Genomic DNA, 13,528 nt, shown 5'->3' on the forward strand with positions numbered 1-13,528 from the left:
ACCTGTATGCGACAACACTCCCTCAGTATCACCCGTAGGTGACGACACTCCCTCAGTATCACTCATATCATATAACATAACTCTATCTCATATGATATTCTATCCTCTAGGATAACTACGTTATCCTTAACTCCCTCCCTCATTCGTAACGGCAGTTTCACGAACATTGCGATTGGAAACACCATTCTTCAATAAAAAAAAATCGAGCAAGAACGCCATTCTTTTCGAACCTGCACTTTTTTTTTTTCCTCTCTTGATGAGAACGCCCTTCTTTTCGAACTCACCAATTATCTCAATATGAATACTCGAATTGGACGCGATTCCAAGTACGAGTCTTTTCTCCAACACCAACCTCATCTTCTACCAATTTGCAGCGGAATTATTATATTAATTACGAATCCCGCCGGTGGATTTATTTTTCTAACCCACCGGCAGGGGATAATTTTTTTTTTTGTAGACGGGTCGTAGATCTCCCTAAGCTCTTGATACCATGTCAAATATTGTGTAATCCCGTATCCTTCTCATTAATAACACACGTATATATATAGTACAACTCATTACCTAAACCCTAGATTACATATTAGGTAACATACCATATGTAGGACTCATATTAGGTAACATACCATATTTAGGACTCTACAGAATATTCACAATATAATATCTCCTATATTCTATCTTAACACATTTGTTATAATTTTGAGGGAAGTAATGAGTATTTCCGAAAAAATCAGGGTCATTTAGTGGAGCCGAAAGAAAATAGCATATTGTTATAGTATGATTTTGTAGCAATTTACCTTAGAAGTACAACACAAATCATAACTGTCTAAAATATCATAAATCATAGCATCTACTGTTTTAATGCTCGAAATATTTCGAATTAGGCTACTTTTTTTGGTTCTACTACGAGAAGTTCCCACCGCCTTCGGCGAGGTAATCTTTGGTTACATAAGATTAGGCTCCTAAGTACTCGTAGTTATTAGTACCACTAGCTGGCCTAAATTAACTCCATATTAAAGAAAATATCAAAAATGTATGTGGAAATAAATCAAATTCACTTAATTTCATGATACAATTACTTGATTTTGTTACTTGATTACAAAATGAACTCTTTTGCAATATTAAAAATCAATTTATTTATTTTTGTTTTTTATTTCATTATCTCTGTTTTTCCATTGCAATGCAGACTAAGAATTCCATTTTACAACACTTAAAGAAATCAATGACGAACAGAACAAGGAAACCAAAGCAAGACAAAGAAGACAACAACACCCCATCTAGGGAACTTTTACCAAGGAGATGCAAAACGGTGCAACCGTTTTACGCCATTGACAGTTTATGCGACGAAGAAGATGTACCTAATTACCGTAATACCCCTGTAACAAAGAAGAAAAGAACAGGACTTCCATCTTCCTCCACCACTATCAACACACCTCAACAACCATTGACAGAAAAACAACAAGAAAAACAAAAACAAAAACTCAAGGAAAAAGAAGAAGAAGAAGTGAAAACGATCTCGAATAATATTCTGTCATGGTTAATTGAGATGAAAGTGGTAAAAGAAAACACAGTGATAAAATGCATACATGGGGTTAGAAAAGACCATATTGGGTACGGAGCAATTACAAGAGACGGAATTGGTTGTTATTGTTGTGGTGAAGTGTTTTCGGTTGCTAGTTTTCCTCGACATAGAGGTGATATTTTCGTTGATAAACCTTATGAGAATCTGTTTATTGAAGAAACGAAGGTTTCGTTGTTGAGTTGTCAAATTGAGGCATGGAATAGGCATTCTGTTCCTGCTAGAAGTGGGTACCACCATGTTGTGAGACGGCCTAGGGTTAAAGATAATTCGGATGATTCTTGTGTTATTTGTGCTGATGGTGGTGATTTGATTTGTTGTGATAATTGTCCTTCTACTTATCACCTTAAATGTTTGGGGTTTAAGGTAATTTAACTACTACTTGCCCTTTTTTTGAAAATTTTGAAAGTTTGGTAGATGTTGAGTTAGTTTAGTTGGTTAAAGTTTTTTTTGGAATTGGCTGCAGGGTGTTCCTGAAGACGAGTGGCTTTGTCCTTATTGCCGTTGTAAATATTGTGATCGGGATACTGTAAAGGATGTTCTCTTGACTTGCTTTCAATGCTTGAAAAAATGTAAGCGAAGCCCTTACCCTTGTTTTCCTTATGTTTCTAATTAGGTTCTGTTTGGTTTGGCGTAAAATGTTTTCAATGAAAGATGATTTTCCAAGGAAAGACTCATTCCATGGGTGATTCCAAATCAATAACGGTTATTAATGAATAATACAATTACATTGCAAAATCGTAAATAAATAGACTTTCAACATATACATTTAACTTTAATTTTTATTCATTTAAGCTCACATTTTATTCTGTTAATTAACCTCATATTTTATTCATTTAATTCACTTTTTCGTTTCTTTTTCTATTTTCACATTTTTTTTAGTTTTCCTATCGATTTGTTTACGAAAATTCCATGTTATTTGCAATATTCACAAATAACCGTTATTGATATATACTTTTCTCAATTTCATTGCTTGGTTTTTTACAAGAAAATTAATAGAAAAAGGAAACTGGAGGAGATGAGTGAAGATTGATGGGAAGAAAGAAAAGAAAAAGTGGTTTTTCATCCCTTCACATGGAAAAGTTTTTCACCTTAATTTGAGGAAGTTATGGAAATTTATTTTTCCTCTCTTGCCAAACCAAACAACGTAAAATGATCGAAAAGGGAAAAATTATTTTCCATGAAAATGTTTTACACCAAACCAAATAGACACTTACAATTTCCTAGATGTTCAAATACATTATGCGAATATATCAGATGATGATTTTGTGTTCGTAAACAGATCATGGGCAGTGCTCAAACAAGTTCGATAAAATACCCTCGAGGCCTCAACCACTCACTATCCCCTTCTGTGGGAACGGCTGCTGGCAGGTTAGATTCTCCAACAACCCTTTTACATTGAAAAGGCTACATATATCCTAAGGGTATGATACCGTTGGCTGTGATTGGCCAAAATTTTTAAATTTCACGTGGAGTTGCAATTTTAGATTTAAATTTCATGTGGGGTTGCTTATGTGAAAACAATCAATGAGAGCACAGGGTATATTACTATTTGATACCCTGAGGATATATGTAGCAACTTCCCTTTACACTTATCGTAACAAAATTGTGGCAAAAAAACTCAATGAATTTTGTTTTGTTTTCTGTATTTCTTTGTTTTTACATTCAAAGGTGTACCAAAAACTAGAGAACATGTTGGGAAGAAACATGCCAACCAGAGACGGATATTCATGGACATTAATCAGAAAGATGGACTTAGACTCTGTAGGACAAAACTCTGAGGATTTGTATTTGAAAGCAACCTGCAATTCTACCATTGTTTTAGCAGCTAAACTGATGGAGGAAAGCTTTAAGCTCATTGTTGACAGACAAACTAGGACAAACATGATCCAAAGTGTCATCTACAATTGTGGGTAAGTTCTTAATTGAAGGATATTTCGAATTTCAAAATTTGTTAACAAAACAAGAAACTGATAGATGAAAAATGTTGTGTTTTTAGATCAAACTTTACCAGGATGAATTTCAGCAGGTTTTATACTGCCATTCTGCAGTTTCAAGGGAAGATTATTTCAGTGGCATCACTAAGGTACTTAAGGCTGTATTTTATTCATCTGATGTTCACTTATTTGGTAGACCTTGTTTTTCCTGAACTATCTTATCTGAATTTAATAAGGTGAACAGAACTTGCTTTGTATCTGACAATTCATGATCCGACCCGATAACTCGACTTGAACCTGATCTGAACTGAACCCAATCTGAATGACTTGAATTCAATCTGATTTGACCCATTTATCATATTTTGTAGTAATATCAAGTTTTACATTATTTCTGACATTTTCTTTTGGCACAACCCGAAACCAAACTTGAACCACACACATTAACCCGAATAAATAATCCATCCATCTCAGATAATAGTTAACATGCATATACGTAGTACAGATATATAAGTTTGTCTGTACTACACCGTGTTATGTTAACTTTCAAATATACAAAGAGGTAGCAAGGCCATGTTCTTTAAAATTGATCTGAACTGAACTGAATGCTACTGAGCTGAGCTTTGCTAATTAATTTTGTTGCGAGTCCAAAACAGACTTCCGTCTCCAGAGCTAACAGAAATACCCTTCATAGCAACAACAGAGGGGCAGAGAAGCAAAGGAATGTGCAAGATGCTGCTGGGAGCCCTTGAAATAGTAAGTATACATGTTAATTAAGTCACTTTATTAGATTTAGGGTGGGTTCTATTCACATGATTTTCACTTATTTTTCTGAACTTATCTTATTTGAATTTATTAGAACTTATCAAAACTTATTTTAGTTATAAATTGTACTTGGTCAACCATTATTTTTTCTGAACTTATCTTATCTGAACTTAACTAAACTTATGTGAACTTATTTTTCATGAAATAAGTGAAAAGATGGTGAACATAACAAAGTCTTAATTGAAATTTTTAACATGCAATTTTTTTTTCCTATCAGGCCTTAATCAAAATTGGGGTGGAATCTATTGTAATACCATCTTCTGAAGAGATGGAAGAGAATTGGCAAAAGAAATTCGGTTTTGAACCTCTAGATGAAGCAATGAACAGAAAATTAACTAACTTAAACACCTTAATGTTTCCCAAAACAATAAGGTTACAGAAGGTGATTAAGCACGTAAAGAAAATGATGCTGCATCATGACTTGAATTTGGGTCTAGTTGAAGAAAAGTAAATCGTCAATTTTGGAAAACTTTCAGATGTTATTGTGCACATTGTGTATGATTCATTAATTAGTGTACAATATAATGCAGAAGATATAGTAAACTATTGCGGCTCTGCATTAGTCTTTTTCAGGAAACTTCCCTCATGTTTCCGGGTAATCGGGTATACCTAGAGCTAGTTGCACCAAACGGTGTAACTATTTTTTTTTTTTGCCCATTTTAGACTTACAAAAAAAAAATGCAATTTTTGCCTGCAAACGTATATACCAACAACGAAAATGATAAAGGTCGCAACATGCGACTTTTAAGCCGTGTCACAATGATGACATGTCATGCTTATATGTCATGATTTAAATTGGAAACTAAAATATTTAACTTACATCACCTATTATATATGTTTCAAAAAAAAGTTGATACGAAGTATTCTAATTTGCTTATTTCTTTATATCGACTACCTTATTTAAATATTTTCATAGTAAAAATATTGCATTGATAGTAAAAATATTCTGATGACGCATAACATACGTAGCGCCTATATATACCGATTAAATTCTGCCACATAATATTGCGACAATATTTGATCATCGCAACTTGCGATCTTTATCATCGCCTTTTTTTATTACCCTTAAACCAAGGAAGTTTTTACCGTGGAAGAAGATCAAGGTATTGTAAAAAGTTGAAGAGTGCATGTGTGCTACTAGATAACCTCAATTGGGTTTCTGAAACACGAAGGATCCTTTTATATGTGCCCCAAAAATACAAACGGAAAAGCCAAAGCTGAAAACCGGAACAAACCGGGTTGAAAAAGTATCGCAGAACTGAAGTTGCAACTTGGTGTTTTTTCCAAAGAATGATCAGTTTTCTCCTCTTGTTCATTACATTCAAGAAAACACATAGCAGGTTTTTATGATGAAAACTGAGAAGCAGCAACATCCATCATTCCATCTCATCGATTACATTGCTAGTGTGCTTATTTAACTGCTAATAATAACAATTAAGGCAGGAAGCAGAAGCACTAATTCGTGTTTCCAGCAGGGTTAGCAACATGCATGCTGCACAAATGATGAATAATGAATGACCTGTTTTAGAACTGAACTAAAAACAATGTAGAGATTATAAGACACAAGTAAATAAAATTAGACAGAGGCAAAGAGGAACTCAGCCGACCTTGTATAGAGGAATTTGAAAGCTCTGATGATAGGAATAATGTATTTTCAGTGACTTGAATCCGAAGTCTGGAGCATTCACAAACATTCCAGGAATTCTCAAGTACCTTCATTTCCAATCCCTGAACAAACCTCCGACTTCTTTGAGGATGCAACTGTTAACAAGCCACTGCACCTGAACGTCATAGAAAAACACGAAGCTATTTTTCAGGTAAAGAAGCCAAAAGATCGAAACTGAGATAACACATGTTTTAGTTTCAATTGACATGGGTTATTATGCTCCAACTTAGCTTTCCCTGTACCATAGTCGCTGGACTACAGAACTGTTGTTCGTGAATCATGGCTGCAACTGTTAGATGCCCTTAGTCCACTAATAGTATTGAGTATTGACCAAACACACAAACTTACTCCAGAAAGAACTTCACTGCATCAGATAGAATAGATGGATCAATGGAAAACAATGTGTACAACTTTTAAACTCAACAGGAAAATAAGTGAACAATCGATGGGGGTGTTCAGGATCTATCTTTATGCAGTATGTAATTGTGAAGTATTCCCGGTTGAAAATTGAAATGTTTCCTGATACAGAGCGGCAAACAAGAAATAAAAACATACCTTTGGCTCCATCGGAAAAGGCTTTCGTGTGAAACGTACTATCCAAGAAATAAAAACAAATGTGAGCCATAAAAAGAAGCACAACATCAGAATTTATCCAAATATGTATAGCTTCTTGTCTTTATCATATTTAATCACAGTGTATGCAATAAAGCAAAACAAAAGGCCTCAACGAAAACCCTGCTCATCTAAAGACAAAATACAGATTTGGAAATACAATAATTCCTCAAAGTGATTTCATACCAGGAATTTCATCTTCATGTTCATGCACTCTTTGAAAAAAGTTGGTCTAACCAGTACACCCACAATTATGACATTCAAGGCAAGAACTAGAAGCAGTAAATTGTTGTTTCCAGCAAGGTTCGCAATGTGCTGCCCACAACACAAATGAATAATGATCCATTCCAGAAAAGTTCATTACACATTAGTCAGAAGGAATCAACAAAATTGAAGTATAACTGAAGTATTCCAGAATCTTCATAATGTTTTTCCACATATATATAGAAAGTATCAGACTTCCAGTCAGTGGTGGATCTATTATGCACAATGGGTAGACAATTGTCTACCCTCTTTAAAATATTATTCTATGATTCTTTTTTTTTTTTTTGACAACTCAAGAAACTATATTAAGGAAAGGATTAGTGTACAGGAGGGCAGCCCTCTTTTCTAGCAGAAACCGCAAGGTTATGAGCCTTGACAACATTCTGCCTTTCTACTTTTTTTATTAAACAGGATTTAAAAGAAGAAGCAATGCTTATGATATCTCTCATTACAACTCTACCTTCCGATGGGGCCAGGCAATTGTTATGTAGCGAGGCGATGATTTTGGTAGAGTCCGTCCATACTGTTACCTCAGCAAACGGGAACATGATCCCCCTTAGGGCATCCAGGATTGCCAACCCCTCTGCTTGAAACGCGGAGCTCCCAAAAACCTTGCAACCCCTCTGAGCTAGCTGAGTTCTTATTTGTGCCACATGAAATAGATAAATCTACCACTATGTAGATCAAGTCGAACAGCCCAAGCATGAAGAAGAAATACAAACATCAGTAAATGGACTAATGGCAACAACAACGATACATTGCTGGAAGCAAATCATTATACTTGAGTTGTTACGAAAACTGGGCAAGCAAATATTTCAGACTAATGCAGAGGGCACGCACAGTTATCCTTGCCCATCTCAGATGCAAGACATGGTGGTTGGTTACCTCCATCTTTAAACCAAGTTAAACGTTTCTCAACTAGCTCGTCAAGGAAAGTATCAAGCTTCTCTATTGTAACACTAGGCATCACAACCACGTGAGCTATTTCCCCTTGGCAAGCCAGCTGCCAACGCCGGATAAACTCCTCATCCCGAGGCCGCTCAAATACCACGGTGCTACTTAGCTCATTGAGCATGGCACTAACCCCAACATCTCTAAGCCTGTCTTTGAGGTAGTGGGCATTTCTGAGGCACTTTTGAACCTCTTTCTGGAAACCACGATATCCTTTTCGATTCAATGTATACCACATAAAGATAGGGGCATGCCCATTCCTGCTCCCCATGATTGTTGCATCCCTTGAAGCAAGATACTCCACATTACTAGATAATGTGTTGATGTGATCCATCCTTGTTATTTGAACACCACAGGGCATTGGGCATCCTACAAATTTGTGCCCAGATACACTTACACTACCAATGGGCTTCTTGAATGTTACCTGAGGCGCCTGCACATATAGTGTAATTAATACTCATCAGCAGTAAATCCATGACTTACTTATTTACTAATGCAACCACCATCTTCATCAACACTTTGTCACAACTAACCAGGTAAAAGTAATATATCCACTTACTCGAGTAACAAATGGCAACATAAGACCAAATAAGGCTCCATCACAGTGGATGTAGAATCGGTTCTGGGGGAAGCCACATTCTTCAAGAGTCTGTATCACAAGATCAAGATCATCAACAGCTCCTTTTACAGTAGTTCCTGCATGAAAACATTTTAATTATTACAGACTCTTGATAGGTAACAAGTTGAAGCACATTACATTTCCAGGACGCAAGAGCCCTAGTAAAAGGATTTACCTATATTGACATTGATGATGGCTGGTTTATCTTTGTTCTGGAGAAGCTTGGTCCTAAAATCAGCACAGTCAACCTCCCCAGATGATAATGTATCAATCTTAACACAGTCCATCCTATACATGCGTGCAGCTTTAAAGATCGAGTAGTGTGACTCTTTTGAGGCATATAAAATTCCATCAGGAAACACCTCTCTCCTGAATATTCATGAACCAGTAGATAATTAGAAAACCATGTCCACCCTTAGATCAAGAGTCCAAAATGTGGCAAAGGATGCCAATTTCCAAGTATACTTACACTTACCCCACAAGGATACCATGAAGGTTTCCTTCTGTCCCACAGTTTGTAATATATCCCCAGTACTGATCTTTCTCGATCTCCCAAAGACGCGCAAACCAATCTAAAACACCCACTTCAAACTGCCTGGAATGCACACCATAGTTGCTCTCGATAAATGGATCACCAAGGTTGTTTATCGAGAAGTGCTGCAACTGACTCAAAGCGCCATAATCAAAGTCCAGGTTGTAAGGATATCCTGCAACAAAGTGTAGCAGCAACATCAAAACAATGCATCCATACAATTAAACAGAAGACCAGCAATATGTATCAAGTATTTCAATATCAGTATTGGTCCTATTGGAATCAAGGAAGCACAAGAAACATAGTCAGCATAAATGCAGCTCAACAGGTGTTGAGAAAAATCTTTTAAGACCCTTATTATCGAGCCGTACAGCTACAAATCTCAGTTTTATATCTCAGATCAAGGAATTCTTCAGGCACAACGCAATGAAGTTATAAAAGATGAAGTTATAAGAAAGGGTAAGATAATAAATATTATCTTTTTCCTTTTACATATCCTTAACATGTATCTTCAGTATTACATACTTTCCTTTTGCATACCTTTGCCATGTAGGCCTGATATACACAAGTAAAAAGGAACAAACATCCAGCTAAAATCTCAGCTTTCTTATACCACTCGGACTCTTCATTCACCCAAGTACAATTGTTGGATACACAATATTTTGGCATGGATATGATTCATATGAATACTGGATACATCAACTTGGACCAAAAACATGGAATGCACTCATACTCCGTATAATGGATGAGCTTATCAGTTGGACATGTAGTCATACACTTGTAGCCAATCAAAGTTACATAGGTTCTCATTCATATTATCCAGGCCCCAACATGAATAATAACTTTCATTCTTTCACCAAATGGCCATGATGCACATGCCACACACCAGCTATGGTAATTAATCCCTAGATTATACATGAAACACGGAGCTCCATAGTACAAATTTGTCAGTGTTTCTATCTTCAGAAAAACGGGACTCTTTCTAAAACTCTAAAAGTTACTTTCAAAACAATTGTGATATCAATCTACTCTCTGAGAGATCAGAGGACATGAAATGGCCCTCCATTGGATTGTTTAATAAATTTGACTGGTTGACCCTCATTTTTTTTATCTCAACCCAAAAGTTAAATTCATCGACAAATTATATTTCCTCCATTACATGAACTCTAAATAAGACAATGGTACGTTACTGTCCAAGGTTTGACAGGCGAACTATGTAGTACATTATGAAGAAACAAGTATGTCCACCATGATTGAGAAATTTTGCACAAAACGACCGTGGAGTTAAGGGGAAGGTTGTCTCCACCATAACTCTCGTAGAAGACAGCTTTAGCGAGTAAACAAAAGCTCCAAGAGCTTTAGTATTTCATACTTCATAACTTATAAGAACCATTCAACTCGGGCAGATCACTATTTACTTTTCCTCCAAATGTTTAATAATGAAGCTGTGGTCCTTACTAAAAACAAACCTAGGAAAATGACTAGCACTAATAATCCATATTTGTGCAGCACATGACAAAAAAGAAAAAAGTGCAACAACTTCCCCTGAATTTGATCTTCTCAACTTAAGAGAATCTCTCTTTTTTAATATGAGATAGAACCCTCTTTTGTAGTAGTATAGACTAGAGATACCCTCTGCCTTCTGGTCTCAGTTCACTTAACCTTTCCGAATTTGAAAAGGAAAAATTTTCTGTCAAGAGATTCCAACAAAACGTATTTCTTCCTTTTATCTTACTCCATACCCAAACAAAAATATGAAGTATGGAGTATGTTAAACAAACCTATAAAAGTTAACACACACACCATTCTAATATTAGTGTTCTTTCCAATAAAAAAAGGTTAATTTACAAGTGTGTATCATCTACTCCTTAATGGCGTAATCATTTATTGTGTCAAATGTCAATAGTTTCAAGAAAAAAGTTATTCGCGTCTGCTTTTTCTGGAATGATTTTTTTACATTTCTACTTCAAACAGAGCAAACAGCCAATTTTTTTCACAAAAACTACAATTCCAGTCCATGAGTAAGATGGCAGACATAAAAAGCAGTAACAACTAACAACAGTATAAACACTGGAACTATGATTCATAGTCTACAGTAAACACATGATCATCACTTGAACAACACACCATTAATCTATCCAGATAATCATCAGAAAGCTTGGGTTCCCAAATTTCCCCTGGTTTTGATTGACGTCCTCACACTTCCCAAATGTATTTGATTAGATATACTATGTATGATTTATGCACTAATTCCATTTATTCAACACATTAAACTGTCAACCAAAAGCTTAAAACATCAAAATAAACAAGAAAGTGAAATAATTAATCATTACCCAAATGATATTTAGTCCTCTCAAGCAAACTCTGCCTGTATCTAGCCAAAATACCCGCCATATACGCCTCCTTATCGCCGGTAACATCATCGTTAGCCTCGGGTTCTGTGATATCAAGGCAGGAGGAGTGAATATTCCGACCCATAACAATCTCTCTCCCCATTTTCACCACACCATTCTCGCCGTTACTGGTGACGACAACAGGCGGAATCGGATCGAAAACCACGGCCGTCGGATCCAAATCTGTCCGGTTCAATAAATCAACAACATCTTGGCTCAATTCCTGGGGAAATGCTGCTAATCCCGCCATTTTTTAAAAATTATAAATCTGCAAAAACCCTAAATCGGCAAAGGCGGTAGTGATCCGGAACTGTTCTTAGCTCTACAAATATAAAATTTTCACCAGAGTCAAAGTCAGATTAAGATCATCAAAATCAAATACAATAATTTGAAACAATTGCCAGTAATTAGACTGGATTTTTTCTACTCAATTAATAAATTGTGATTGAAAATATAACAGATTGAAATTAAATTATTGAAGCTTCTGAGGGTAAATGACCTGTGTTAAAGAAAGCGAATGGTGAGGAAAAGTTGATCCGAGATGGCAGGAGAGAGAAAATAGGGGTTTCTTAATCCTTCAAGAAAAAAGAAGTTACACTAATAACAACTTCAGTTTGTTCTTTTTGCCTGAAATTTCGTGTATATTTATTTGAGTTATGCCAAAAAGTAAAAAACGTATTGGCCTAATGGTTAACCATAAGAATTTGTATATGATTAAGTTATACGGAGTATGTTCGAATGTTCATAATTTGTAATATGTACTACCTTATAGCTTATCTGCAACAAAAATAACAAAATAAAATTGACTCATTTTGACTCGTAATAATGTTATGTTACGTAACTTAGTAAACTTTATATGCCATGTAATGTCATGTAATACTCAATTTGCCACATAAATGTTGCATCATTTACGTTTTGAAGAAGTTTCAGTAAAAGTGTAATCAAATTTACCATGGTCAAGAATAACAGGGACTATATCATGATCGTGTTTAAGGACAATAGTGACTCAGAGCTACAAATGAGATTATGTTCAAGTGTAAAAGTGACTCAACAAAGATAAAAGTACCTTAAACTAAAGTGACATAAATAATATATGGGTGGGCTTGCACGAGTGAGTCCATTATGACACGCAAAAACTTGTTCAATTTGGCGTGTCATTCATTAATTTATTAACCGGAATTTTAAAAAAAGAAATATTATGGCATGAGAACAAACCTCGTTGAAGTTTATTCTATTGATATTGCCCTAAAAAGAAATGCCAGATAAACAAGATTACATGTACTATTGAAAAAAGTTATCTAGACTGATCCATTAACCTGCCCAACATACATCCTAGTAAAGCCCAATTCATCCCAAGCCTTTTCCACTCAAAGAATTCGTCTAATAAACTTGGGTCGTCTCAATCATATATCAACCTTTCCACTCTATTTTTTATGATAACCCCTTTAGTGCTCCATAATCTTTTCTCGGGCTTTGGTGTACGCCCCCTCCTTCCGCACAACCACGCGCCACCATCATCCCACATAGTGCTGCTAGCGTTCTGCCTAGCCGCACCACCCGCCTATCCCAATGACGAAGGAGGGTGAAGTTCCTCCGATCCACATGCTGCCTCCATGGAATTCGCCCTACTTTTGGAGCTAACAACAACAAAACGCGATCCTTCTGATCCTTGATCGCGAAAAGGTACAATATTCCAATTGTGTTGAATTATTTGAATGACATGGGCACGCGTTTTGTTCTTGATCACGAACGGAGATGATTTCGACGTCATTATCATCTTTCCTAACCTATCCTTGATTCCTCTGCTCCCCGAAACTTTCGCGTGAGAATCTTCAGAGGCACGTTCGGGGCTAGGAGTTCGGCAGCGTGTTCGCTTTTTCTGCCTCGTAGCTCTGCTGCTTGTCTACCCGGTCATGCACTGATGACCTTAGCCTGATGTGCACACTGCTTCGGATTGGTACTTGCTTGCTTGATGTCGTCCCGTTACTTCAGAAAGTTCGGGAAGTTAACTCTACGTACCATTTCGGATGCTTTTGAGCCACTTCTTGAGAATTTCAGCTGCTCTCCGTCCATTCAGATCTTAGTTGAGTTCCAGATCTTAACGGAGGAGTGGGTCTTCGAGAATGTTGCCTGCTAGGTTGTGGCTCTTCCAGATG

At 36.3% G+C, this 13,528-nt stretch overlaps 2 protein-coding genes across 7 annotated transcripts; one reads left to right on the forward strand and one right to left on the reverse strand.

The window, feature by feature from the left end:
- Positions 1-1,543: 1,543 nt before the first annotated feature.
- On the forward strand, positions 1,544-5,853 carry LOC130463686 (increased DNA methylation 1-like). Its single transcript, XM_056832895.1, has 9 exons — positions 1,544-1,942; positions 2,043-2,148; positions 2,859-2,947; positions 3,248-3,489; positions 3,591-3,662; positions 4,167-4,266; positions 4,553-4,782; positions 4,866-4,938; positions 5,779-5,853. The coding sequence occupies exons 1-9, from the start codon at positions 1,544-1,546 to the stop codon at positions 5,851-5,853; spliced, it is 1,386 nt and encodes a 461-aa protein (XP_056688873.1).
- Positions 5,442-12,031, reverse strand: LOC110795349 (serine decarboxylase). 6 transcript variants are annotated; one of them, XM_056830701.1, is made up of 9 exons: positions 11,872-12,031; positions 11,313-11,694; positions 8,923-9,154; positions 8,623-8,816; positions 8,388-8,524; positions 6,800-8,261; positions 6,557-6,594; positions 5,943-6,365; positions 5,442-5,827 (listed from the first exon to the last, which is right to left on the reverse strand). In XM_056830701.1, the coding sequence occupies exons 2-6, from the start codon at positions 11,620-11,622 to the stop codon at positions 7,698-7,700; spliced, it is 1,437 nt and encodes a 478-aa protein (XP_056686679.1). In that variant the 5' UTR covers positions 11,623-11,694; positions 11,872-12,031; the 3' UTR covers positions 5,442-5,827; positions 5,943-6,365; positions 6,557-6,594; positions 6,800-7,697. The 6 variants fall into 6 exon arrangements, with proteins under 6 accessions (XP_056686679.1, XP_056686681.1, XP_056686677.1 ...); XM_056830703.1 differs by having other exon boundaries at positions 5,943-6,116; positions 6,244-6,365; positions 6,557-8,261; XM_056830699.1 differs by having other exon boundaries at positions 5,943-6,594.
- Positions 12,032-13,528: the final 1,497 nt, after the last annotated feature.

This window comes from Spinacia oleracea, chromosome 6 (genome assembly GCF_020520425.1).
Source record: "Spinacia oleracea cultivar Varoflay chromosome 6, BTI_SOV_V1, whole genome shotgun sequence".
In the NCBI taxonomy this organism is placed as follows: domain Eukaryota; kingdom Viridiplantae; phylum Streptophyta; class Magnoliopsida; order Caryophyllales; family Amaranthaceae; genus Spinacia; species Spinacia oleracea.

Bases quoted from the DNA above. Each gene is read 5' to 3' on its own strand.
- LOC130463686 (XM_056832895.1), top strand. From the start codon at position 1,544: ATGAAAGTGGTAAAAGAAAACACAGTGATAAAATGCATACATGGGGTT. The intron at 2,149-2,858 runs GTAAGCGAAGCC...GTTCGTAAACAG, and splicing joins CTTTCAATGCTTGAAAAAAT to ATCATGGGCAGTGCTCAAAC. The intron at 4,783-4,865 runs GTAAATCGTCAA...AATATAATGCAG, and splicing joins TTGGGTCTAGTTGAAGAAAA to AAGATATAGTAAACTATTGC.
- LOC110795349 (XM_056830701.1), bottom strand. From the start codon at position 11,622: ATGGCGGGATTAGCAGCATTTCCCCAGGAATTGAGCCAAGATGTTGTT. The intron at 8,525-8,622 runs GTAAATCCTTTT...GTTTTCATGCAG, and splicing joins CATCATCAATGTCAATATAG to GAACTACTGTAAAAGGAGCT. The intron at 8,262-8,387 runs GTAAGTGGATAT...CTATATGTGCAG, and splicing joins TGTTGCCATTTGTTACTCGA to GCGCCTCAGGTAACATTCAA.